This window comes from Chiloscyllium plagiosum, unplaced genomic scaffold (assembly GCF_037043375.1).
Source record: "Chiloscyllium plagiosum isolate Xiang-an unplaced genomic scaffold, Cpla_swu_hap1 HiC_scaffold_21, whole genome shotgun sequence".
Classification (NCBI taxonomy): domain Eukaryota; kingdom Metazoa; phylum Chordata; class Chondrichthyes; order Orectolobiformes; family Hemiscylliidae; genus Chiloscyllium; species Chiloscyllium plagiosum.
Window position 1 is genome coordinate 8,424,201 of NW_028270159.1, and position 11,780 is coordinate 8,435,980.

General features: G+C 45.3%; 1 protein-coding gene across 5 annotated transcripts in view; it reads left to right on the plus strand.

Moving 5' to 3' along the window:
* nup214 (nucleoporin 214) overlaps positions 1 to 11,780 on the plus strand; it is a 188,923-nt gene that overhangs the window by 87,011 nt on the left and 90,132 nt on the right. For all 5 annotated transcript variants that reach the window (XR_015760678.1, XR_015760677.1, XR_015760679.1 and 2 more), the window contains 4 exons: positions 3,871 to 3,919; positions 4,746 to 4,848; positions 9,446 to 9,530; positions 11,166 to 11,224. Coding sequence is in view for 2 of the 5 variants with exons in the window: in XM_087998212.1 (XP_087854338.1) it covers positions 3,871 to 3,919; positions 4,746 to 4,848; positions 9,446 to 9,530; positions 11,166 to 11,224 (296 nt within the window). In the remaining 3 variants the exon portion in view is untranslated. The remainder of the gene's footprint in view (positions 1 to 3,870; positions 3,920 to 4,745; positions 4,849 to 9,445; positions 9,531 to 11,165; positions 11,225 to 11,780) is intronic.

The following is an 11,780-nucleotide window of genomic DNA, read 5'->3' on the forward strand; positions in this document are numbered from 1 at the left end:
TACCAACGTCTACACTCGTACCTTGTTACCCTTACCAACGTCTGCACTCGTACCATGTTACCCTTACCAACGTCTACACTCGTACCATGTTACCCTTACCAACGTCTACACTCGTACCTTGTTACCCTTACCGACGTCTGCACTCGTACCATGTTACCCTTACCGACGTCTGCACTCGTACCATGTTACCCTTACCGACGTCTGCACTCGTACCATGTTACCCTTACCAACGTCTACACTCGTACCATGTTACCCTTACCAACGTCTACACTCGTACCTTGTTACCCTTACCAACGTCTACACTCGTACCATGTTACCCTTACCAACGTCTGCACTCGTACCTTGTTACCCTTACCAACGTCTGCACTCGTACCATGTTACCCTTACCAACGTCTGCACTCGTACCTTGTTACCCTTACCAACGTCTACACTCGTACCATGTTACCCTTACCAACGTCTGCACTCGTACCTTGTTACCCTTACCAACGTCTGCACTCGTACCATGTTACCCTTACCAACGTCTGCACTCGTACCATGTTACCCTTACCAACGTCTGCACTCGTACCATGTTACCCTTACCAACGTCTACACTCGTACCATGTTACCCTTACCAACGTCTACACTCGTACCTTGTTACCCTTACCAACGTCTACACTCGTACCATGTTACCCTTACCAACGTCTACACTCGTACCATGTTACCCTTACCAACGTCTACACTCGTACCTTGTTACCCTTACCAACGTCTGCACTCGTACCTTGTTACCCTTACCAACGTCTACACTCGTACCTTGTTACCCTTACCAACGTCTACACTCGTACCATGTTACCCTTACCAACGTCTACACTCGTACCATGTTACCCTTACCAACGTCTACACTCGTACCTTGTTACCCTTACCAACGTCTGCACTCGTACCGTGTTACCCTTACCAACGTCTACACTCGTACCATGTTACCCTTACCAACGTCTACACTCGTACCATGTTACCCTTACCAACGTCTACACTCGTACCTTGTTACCCTTACCAACGTCTGCACTCGTACCATGTTACCCTTACCAACGTCTGCACTCGTACCTTGTTACCCTTACCAACGTCTGCACTCGTACCATGTTACCCTTACCAACGTCTACACTCGTACCTTGTTACCCTTACCAACGTCTACACTCGTACCTTGTTACCCTTACCAACGTCTACACTCGTACCTTGTTACCCTTACCAACGTCTACACTCGTACCTTGTTACCCTTACCAACGTCTACACTCGTACCTTGTTACCCTTACCAACGTCTACACTCGTACCTTGTTACCCTTACCAACGTCTACACTCGTACCATGTTACCCTTACCAACGTCTACACTCGTACCATGTTACCCTTACCAACGTCTACACTCGTACCTTGTTACCCTTACCAACCTCTACACTCGTACCATGTTACCCTTACCAACGTCTACACTCGTACCATGTTACCCTTACCAACGTCTACACTCGTACCTTGTTACCCTTACCAACGTCTACACTCGTACCATGTTACCCTTACCAACGTCTACACTCGTACCTTGTTACCCTTACCAACGTCTACACTCGTACCATGTTACCCTTACCAACGTCTACACTCGTACCTTGTTACCCTTACCAACGTCTACACTCGTACCTTGTTACCCTTACCAACGTCTACACTCGTACCATGTTACCCTTACCAACGTCTACACTCGTACCTTGTTACCCTTACCAACGTCTACACTCGTACCTTGTTACCCTTACCAACGTCTACACTCGTACCATGTTACCCTTACCAACGTCTACACTCGTACCTTGTTACCCTTACCAACGTCTACACTCGTACCTTGTTACCCTTACCAACGTCTACACTCGTACCATGTTACCCTTACCAACGTCTACACTCGTACCTTGTTACCCTTACCAACGTCTACACTCGTACCGTGTTACCCTTACCAACGTCTGCACTCGTACCATGTTACCCTTACCAACGTCTACACTCGTACCATGTTACCCTTACCAACGTCTACACTCGTACCGTGTTACCCTTACCGACGTCTGCACTCGTACCTTGTTACCCTTACCAACGTCTGCACTCGTACCATGTTACCCTTACCGACGTCTACACTCGTACCGTGTTACCCTTACCGACGTCTACACTCGTACCATGTTACCCTTACCGACGTCTACACTCGTACCATGTTACCCTTACCAACGTCTACACTCGTACCTTGTTACCCTTACCAACGTCTGCACTCGTACCATGTTACCCTTACCAACGTCTACACTCGTACCATGTTACCCTTACCAACGTCTACACTCGTACCTTGTTACCCTTACCAACGTCTACACTCGTACCATGTTACCCTTACCAACGTCTGCACTCGTACCTTGTTACCCTTACCAACGTCTGCACTCGTACCATGTTACCCTTACCAACGTCTGCACTCGTACCATGTTACCCTTACCAACGTCTACACTCGTACCATGTTACCCTTACCAACGTCTGCACTCGTACCTTGTTACCCTTACCAACGTCTACACTCGTACCATGTTACCCTTACCGACGTCTACACTCGTACCTTGTTACCCTTACCAACGTCTGCACTCGTACCATGTTACCCTTACCAACGTCTACACTCGTACCTTGTTACCCTTACCAACGTCTGCACTCGTACCATGTTACCCTTACCGACGTCTACACTCGTACCTTGTTACCCTTACCAACGTCTACACTCGTACCATGTTACCCTTACCGACGTCTACACTCGTACCATGTTACCCTTACCAACGTCTACACTCGTACCTTGTTACCCTTACCAACGTCTACACTCGTACCTTGTTACCCTTACCAACGTCTGCACTCGTACCATGTTACCCTTACCAACGTCTGCACTCGTACCTTGTTACCCTTACCAACCTCTACACTCGTACCATGTTACCCTTACCAACGTCTACACTCGTACCTTGTTACCCTTACCAACGTCTGCACTCGTACCATGTTACCCTTACCAACGTCTGCACTCGTACCATGTTACCCTTACCAACGTCTACACTCGTACCTTGTTACCCTTACCAACGTCTACACTCGTACCTTGTTACCCTTACCAACCTCTACACTCGTACCATGTTACCCTTACCAACGTCTACACTCGTACCATGTTACCCTTACCAACGTCTACACTCGTACCATGTTACCCTTACCAACGTCTACACTCGTACCATGTTACCCTTACCAACGTCTGCACTCGTACCATGTTACCCTTACCAACGTCTACACTCGTACCATGTTACCCTTACCAACCTCTACACTCGTACCATGTTACCCTTACCAACGTCTACACTCGTACCATGTTACCCTTACCAACGTCTACACTCGTACCATGTTACCCTTACCAACCTCTACACTCGTACCATGTTACCCTTACCAACGTCTACACTCGTACCATGTTACCCTTACCAACGTCTGCACTCGTACCATGTTACCCTTACCAACGTCTGCACTCGTACCATGTTACCCTTACCAACGTCTACACTCGTACCTTGTTACCCTTACCAACGTCTGCACTCGTACCATGTTACCCTTACCAACGTCTGCACTCGTACCATGTTACCCTTACCAACGTCTGCACTCGTACCTTGTTACCCTTACCAACGTCTGCACTCGTACCTTGTTACCCTTACCAACGTCTGCACTCGTACCATGTTACCCTTACCAACGTCTGCACTCGTACCATGTTACCTCTGAATTTGTCTTGGTAATCTTGCAGTGTAGAAATGATTCATCGATTTGTGCAAGTATTTGGGGGAATTTTCAAATGCAGTGTTTTAATTAATCCACCCTGTGTGCTTTTTCCCCACTCTCTTACAGCACTACTTTGTCAGCATCTGAAACCGAGATTGGGACTCAGGTCAAGCAGGTAAGGTTACACCAAGTTGATGGATTTAACGAAATCTGCTCTGGTTTTAGGACTCCATCTTTTCATTAATGTGCAGGGGAGAGGACATTGATGGGGGGAAAGGCTGGAAACGAGAGGTGTGGGTGAATGAAGGGAGTGTTTGGCAGCAAGGAGGGAGCCGGTACATCGTGTGGACAAACCATACTTGGAATGACCTGTGGTTTGAGGAAAGCCAGTGGCTTCAGAACCAACTCATTGGGGAATGTCATTCATTCAGAAGTGCTGTGCTTCAGCCAGTGTGGTTTTATAGGAAGAACTAAAAGACTGCAAACATATATTTGAGTGAAAAGTATCTGCTAACAATGGGGAAAGTGAGAAAGCACTGGTGTCCCTTCCCTGTAGAGATCTGTTACTTGAAACCTTAACCAGTTGATTACTAACAACTTGTAAGTGTGTGCTTGAAAGGAAATCCCAGCCTGCTTCTAGCTAGGGTCAAACATGAAGTATTATTCGCCCACTTCTGTCCTGAAGGTGTTCCTGATCTTGTTCATTGCTATGTTAATGTATTGATCAGTGTATGTGGTAAGGAAGAGGGGGCCATTCCATGGACTGAGTGGGAAAGTGGTTTAGAGCTCCAGATGTTAATTATTTTAAATTGATCAACTTTTTCTTTAAGTAATGACCAAATGCATCATTACAGATATTTTTAAGCAAAACCTTTTACATTTGGCCTAGAGGGTGAGGTGAAGCAATGCATGAAAGCACATGTTATTATTCTGCAAGCTCTCTGTCTCTGCGACAGATGTGCCACTACTTTCTAAATTTGAATTTCTGCTCCATGTTACAGGGACCTGTGAAAGGGCCTGTCAAAACAGAGTCAAGTCCGTCTGGATCAAGTTTACCAGACTCCTCCATATCCTCCTCGAGTTTGATGGCCTCTGTCTCCATAGGTAAGGGATTTGGGATTCACTCTGAGGGTTTAAGAAAGGCTTTTCCAAGATGCACGCAGACTTTGCTAAGAGTGAGTTGGAATGGGAATGTAGTGTGATCCGCAGATGGCAACCTGGGAATCTAACTGAGGCAGAATGAAACAATAAGATTACAACTGTTAGCTGATATCACACTGATTGTCACACCTTGCAGAGGAGTAGCTGCAGTAATTGAAGCAAGCTGAGTTTGAGAATTGTGAACTGATTCTACTGACTATTTCACATACAGTTCTCCAAGCACTGTCTGAGGCCACCAGCCAGAAATCTCAGCATTGTGGAACCTTCAAGCTTCGAAGGCTCACTGTGCCTGAGATGGCGACTTGTAAATCTTCTCAATTTATTTTTACTCCCTCTGCTGTTTTCCCCACAGTCCTGAAAGTATTTTAAGTTTTTATCCAACTGTCTTTTTTAAGTCTGGCTCCCTTTATCCTTTCAGGCTGCATCTTCCAGCACATCATAAATCCAATGTGTTTTTTAAAAATCCAATTCTTATCTTCCCTCTGGTTCTTTGCTAGTTATGTTGCATGTGGCCTTTGGCTACCAACAGTTCAACAGTGGAAGCAAATTCTCGTAATGTATCCTATCAAAACTCTTAATAATATTACGCACCTTTGCCAAAATTCCCTCCTCTTCTCTGCAAGAGAATAATTCCAGTTTCGTCCCCACATGATCCATAACTGAGCTCCCTTGTGCCATTCTAATAAGTAAAACAAAAACCCCATGGTGCCTTCCAGTAATGTGGTCCCCAGAGCTGGACACAGTCCTCTGGCTGAGATTTGTACTTTAGCAAGCCCTCTTTGTTTTTGTATGTTATGCTTCTGTTTATAAGACCATAGGTCCTCTAAAGTTTATCCTTAACTTGCCACGTGTGTATTTGGATCAGGAAACGGTTTGGTTTCTTAAACCTGCTTTTCCATTCAATAACAACGTGCCTGATGTCATCTCTCCGTCATAGGTTTGTGTGGGTCTACACTTCCCTTAACGTTTACGCCGTGTTGTCTCATTCTTCCTACCAAAATGTGTCTTGGTACATGTTGTTTGGTGAAATTACACTTGTTGCGTCTGTCCATTTCACCGATCTCTGTCTCTGTCCACCTGAAGGCTGCTGCCGCATTCCTTAAAGCTTGGGCTTATTTGTGCTTTTTATCTGATGTGCGTTTTGCCCAAGTTTGAATGTTTGGTTGTGGAGGTCACAGCAGGATTAATATTAAGTGCAGAGAGGATTTCTTGAGCACGCCATTAATGTGATTGATGTTGCTTAGCTTCTCATTTAATAAATGCAGCTGGCTGAATGCTATCGTTCTGAATCAGCCCGTGATTTGAAATTTAAATACAGGGATTTGCTTCAATACTTTTTTAAAAATTCGACCCATGTCTGTTAAAAGTACACAGCGTTTGAGGAGCAGGATATATGCATTTTCAGTCAGCGCTGCCACTGTGTTAACATGCCTGTGGCTGAGGTGCTGTTTTGAATAACAGTACTCCACATTTCACTGCTTTTCTGGTACAAGGCTAGATGAGAAAGTAAGGACTGAGGAGAATGGAAAAAGATTGCAAAGGAATGTTGACCATTTAAGTCCATAGGCAAGAACATAATAAATGGTATACAACAGTGTTTTGTTTCATTCATGGGATGTGGACGTCACAGTCCACACCAGCACTCATTGCACATCCCCATTGCCCAGGGAAGGTGATGGTGAGCTGCCTGTTTTGCCCCACAGAGTCCTTTGATGGGGTGGGGTGGGAACACCCACAGTCCTGTTGGGAAAGAAGGTTCAGGATTTCAACCCAGTAACATTGAAGGGGACGATGATATATTTCAAAGTCTGAATGGCACGTGGCTTGAAGGGGAGCTTGCAGCTGATGGTGTTCCCATGCACCTGTTATCACTGACCTTCGAGATGGGTTTAAAAGGTGCTATCGAAGGTGTTTTCCTGCACTGCATTTTGTAGATGCCGTTGTGCATCACTGGTGACGAAAGTGAATGTTCAAGGAGATGAGTCAAGTGGCTTTCTTTGACATGGAGGTGTCAAGCTTCTTGAGTGTTTGAGCTGTGCTAATCTATCATGTTTTTCTTGTAGATGGTGGGCAGTGTTGGGGGAGTCAGGAGGTGAATTACTCACTGCATTACTCACTCCTATCCTCTTGTAGTCACGGTATTTATATGGCTGGTCCAATTCTGTTTCTGACCATTAGTTAATCGCATTAATGGAATGTTAATAGTGGGAGACTCAGTGGTGATAACGCCATTAAATGTCAAGGGCCAATGGTAATTTTTTTCCTTGCTGGAGATGGTCATTGCCTGGCACTTGGACAGTGCCAATGTTACTTTGCCACTTATCAGCCAAAACCTGCATATTGTCCAGATCTTGTTACATTTCAATTTGGAATTCTTCAGTATCTGAGGAGTTGTGAATGGTGCTGAACATTGTGCAATCATCAAGCATCCCCACTTCTGACCTTATGATGGAGGGAAGTCATCGATGAAGCAGCTGAAGATAGTTGGGTCGAGGACACCTACCCTGAGGAACTCCTGCAGAGATGTCCGGGAGCTGAGATGACTGACCTCTAGCAACCACAACCATCTTCTTTCTGTATTAGGCAAATCAGGAGACGATCGCTTGGCTTTTCAGTTTTGCATTTGTGATATAATAAAATTCACTTTGGAAGAAAGGGGTGGTAAGGTGAGCATGTGAGAAACGTGGAAACGCTGGCACTCCGACCAAGTTAGAAAGTGAGTGTGCGGTTTCAGCAACAGCTTAGAAAATAATGTGCAAGCCTTTAATTTGCAAACTGGGCGGAACGGTGGCACAGTGGTTAGCACTGCTGCCTCACAGCACCAGAGACGTGAGTTCAATTCCCACCTCAGGCAACTGTCTGTGTGGAGTTTGCACATTCTCCCCGTGTCTGTGTGGGTTTCCTCCGGGTGCTCCGGTTTCTTCTAACAGTCCAAAGGTGTGCAGGTCAGGTGAATAGGGCATGTTAAATTGCCCATAGTGTTAGGTCAAGCAGTAAATGTAGGGGAACGGATCTGGGTGGGTTGCTGTTCGGAGGGTCAGTGTTGACTTGTTGGGCCAAAGGGCCTGTTTCCACATGAAGTAACCTAATCTAATCTAAATTTACTGAGCAGGCTAGCTGAGTGGACAGTGTCACGTGGATAAATGTGAGGTTATCCACTTTGATGGCAAAAATGGAAAGGCGGATTATTATCGGAATGATGGCAATTCAGGAAAAGGTGAAGTGCAACACGACCTGCGTGTCAGTCACAGAAGGTTAGCGTGCAGGTACAGCAGGCAGTGAGGAGAACTTTTGGCATGCTGCCCTTCGTAGCAAAAGGATTTGCATATCGGAGTAGGGATATCTTGCTAAGGCCACACCTTGAGTATTGTGTGCAGTTTTGGTCTCCTAGTCTGAGGAAGGACGTTGTTGCGACTGAGGGAGTCCGCCAAAGATTCACCAGACTGATTCCTGGGATGGCAGGACTGACATATGAGGAAAGACTGGTTCAGCTGGGATTGTACTCGCTGGAATTTAGAAAAATTATGGCGTTATCTCATAGAAGCATATAAAATCCTGATGGGACTGGACATGCGAGATGTGGGAAGAATGTTCCTGAAGTCCAGAACAATGCCATCTGCAGGTAGGTAGTAGGCCACTCAGGACTGAGATGAAGAAGAATTTCTTCACCCAGAATTGTGAACCTGTGGAATTCTCTCTGACCGGAAGCTGTTGGGGCCAGTTCATTCGATAGATTCAAGAGGATGTGGCCCTTGCAGCTAAAGGGATCAAGGGGTTTGGAGAGAGGGCAGGATGGGATACTGAGCTTGCATGACGATCCATGATTATATTGAATGGTAGGACAGGCTCGAAGGGCCAAATTTCCTGCTTGTGCACCAATTTCCTCCATTTCTATAGGAATAAAGAATCCTTGCTGCAATTGTGTGGAGCCTTGGTTGGTCAATACCTGGAGCACAGTGTGGTTTTTGACTCATTTTAATCTGTTTGCTTTAGAAGGAGCAGCAATTACCCTGACTGACCACTGGTCAAAGAGGTGGCCCAATCGGGGGAGATCAGCTCAACTAGGCCTTTATTCACTGTAGTTTAGTCTCCGGTTAAATAGTCAGGCATTTAGACTAGAGACTAGAAATTTCTTTAATAAAAGGCTTGTAAATGTTTGAAATTATTTACTCCAGAGAGCAGTGCAAGCTCTGAGTGTATTCAAGGTTGGGATCACTAGGTCTCTTGGAGAATGGGGATATCTTGGGATAGTGCAAGAAGGTGAAGCCTTGTGAGAAGATCAAGCTTGATAATAGTGAGTGAAAGAGGAGACTCAAAGGAGCAGTGATTGACTCCAATTTCTCACATTCTTGGCACTCCTCAGTTCTCTGATATGTCAACGGTAATTTACCCTTTCAAACATTTCTTGCTATACCAATAATTTTGTCCTGTCTTTACTGGGCTTCCTGAACCAACTCCTCCTCCTCCTCCCCCTCCCCGTGTTGGCTGTGTTTTGAGACATCTGCGATGTGCTGACTTTGCGTTTGTTCTTGTCTGACAGAGAGCATGCTGAAACCTGAGCTACCCATGGTTACTGCTTCTGGCGAGCAGCTCCACAAAATTTCCTCATTCCCAGGAGCCTCCACGTAAGTGAGCTTTGAGATCATAGAAACACGTAAAACATTTGAAAGGGACCGAAGGGGCAACCTTTTCACACAGAGGGTGGTGAGTGTATGGAATGAGCTGCCAGAGGAAGTGGTGGAGGCTGGTTCAATTAGAACATTTAAAAGGCATCTGGATGGGTGTATAAATAGGAAGGATTTAGAGGGATATGGGCCAAATGCTGGCAAATGGGACTAGATTAATTTCGGATCTCTGGTTAGCATAGACGAGTTGGACCGAAGGGTCTGTTTCCGTGCTGTACAGCTCAATGACTCTTTGTAGCATGGATGGAGGCTGCATCTGGCCTTGGAATATCCAGAAAATTTCAGGGAAGATGTCAATAGCCTGGAATTTGTTTGGAATTTATATCAGCCATTTGGACATGCAAGGAAATGTGCAAATTCTAAATGTACAGATGGAGTCATACTTCTGGGAATGGTATTAGTGCTGAGAAGAGATGTATCACATTGCAGGAGAGCATAAACTTGGAGAGTGGGGAAATAATTGGCAAATGATGTTCAACACCGACAACTGTCGGGGGTTCTGTAGACTAGGGGAACTGGAACAGCAAGGGCTCGCAGAGTACAAAGACATCAATCTCAAAGTTGGAGAACAGCTCTGCATGGCCTTGGGAAAACAGAAAACCCACCTCCAGGAGTCATTTCTCAAAGGTGAAAACTAAAACAGTAAGGAAGTGCTGATAAACTCGTCCCAAACCTTGCTTTAGGATGGTGCGTATGATTCCGGTCACCATGTTGCAAAAAGAGCATAGAGGCAGTGGACATGATGCGGGGCGGTTTAATAAGTGTGTTATCATGAATATGTGGGTAAGCAAAAGATTGACAGGCTGGGTCTCTCTTTTTTTGTTGACTGGAGGATAAGAGGTTCCAGGAAGTGCAGAAAATCTTTTTAAAAATCGTTTTCAGGATGAGGCTAGGCCCAGCATTCATTGTCCATCCCTCATTGCCCAGGGGGCAGTTAAGAGTCAACCCCATTGCTGTGGGGTTGGAGTCGCATGTAGGCCAGACCAGGTAAGGATGACAGTTTTCTTCCCTAACGGATATTAGTGACCCAGATGCGTTTTTCCGACAATTGATTTTTCCGACACAAGATTCACAGTCATCACTAGACTCTTAATTCCAGACATTTATTGAGTTTAAATTCCAGCGTCTGCTGTGGCAGGATTTGAACCGGGTTCCCTAGAGAATTACCTGGGTCTCTGGATTCACAATCCAGTGATAATACCAGAAGAAAGCTCTTTAAACAGAGTGGTGAGAATGTGGAGTTCACGACTAGAGGGAGTGGTTGAACTGGATAGGATGGGTGCATTCAGGGGCAAGGTAGGAAAGCATTTGAAGCAAGGGAGAACAGGTTAGATGGTTACAATGGTACATTTATGAGGAATGGTGGGAAGAAGTGTGGATTGGTTGGGTTAAAAAATGCTGTATGTTCTAAGTCGTATAATGTCTGTTGTGTTTGTTGATCCTTTTCAGCTGGTGTAACATTGGCAGTACCTTAGCCCCTCACCCCTTAGTGCTGCATGTGATACTGGAGCAAGTGTTGACCTGGACTCAAGGGTCAGGCTGCTTTCCCTCACAGCTTGTGTTTTTCTCCCACAGTGGGTTCCATTTCACAGCAAGCACATCCTCATTAAACGCGCTGAGCAACAAGGCTCCAGGTATGTCTTGGGCTGATCAGTTAGATGTATGAATTCAGTTTGTTTTGAGACTGTCAATTTAATAAGGCTTTTCTAAAATGTTAATTCCATTGCTCCAAATTGAGAGCTCTTCAAACTCTGTAGGATTTCCTTGGACTGTTGAGAACATGTTGAGTTGTGTACAGGATGCTGTAACAAACTAAGCCTTTCAGCCTGACTCATCATCCTCCTTACAATTATCAATGCAATTGTTCAGCCCTTCACTCGTGGACTGACCTAGTTTGCCGAAATGAACATTTTCATCTCACCTCAACCATGCCCGAAAGTAGCAGCTTCCACTTTCCCACTGTGTTTCAGGCTCTTCTGTATTACCTATTGATTTATTAATAGGCATCTTCAATTAATGGTCTCTCTCTTCTTGTAAGTCCAATGTCCCCTCTACTCTGTCAAATAGTAAAGACCTGCTTCAGTTACCCTGAAGATCTCCCTTTTTTCCAAAAGCAAAGAACCACAACTTGTCAATTCTTTCCAAAGAGTACAAGGTTGCAGTTCTGGTATAATCTTTATGAATCTTTCT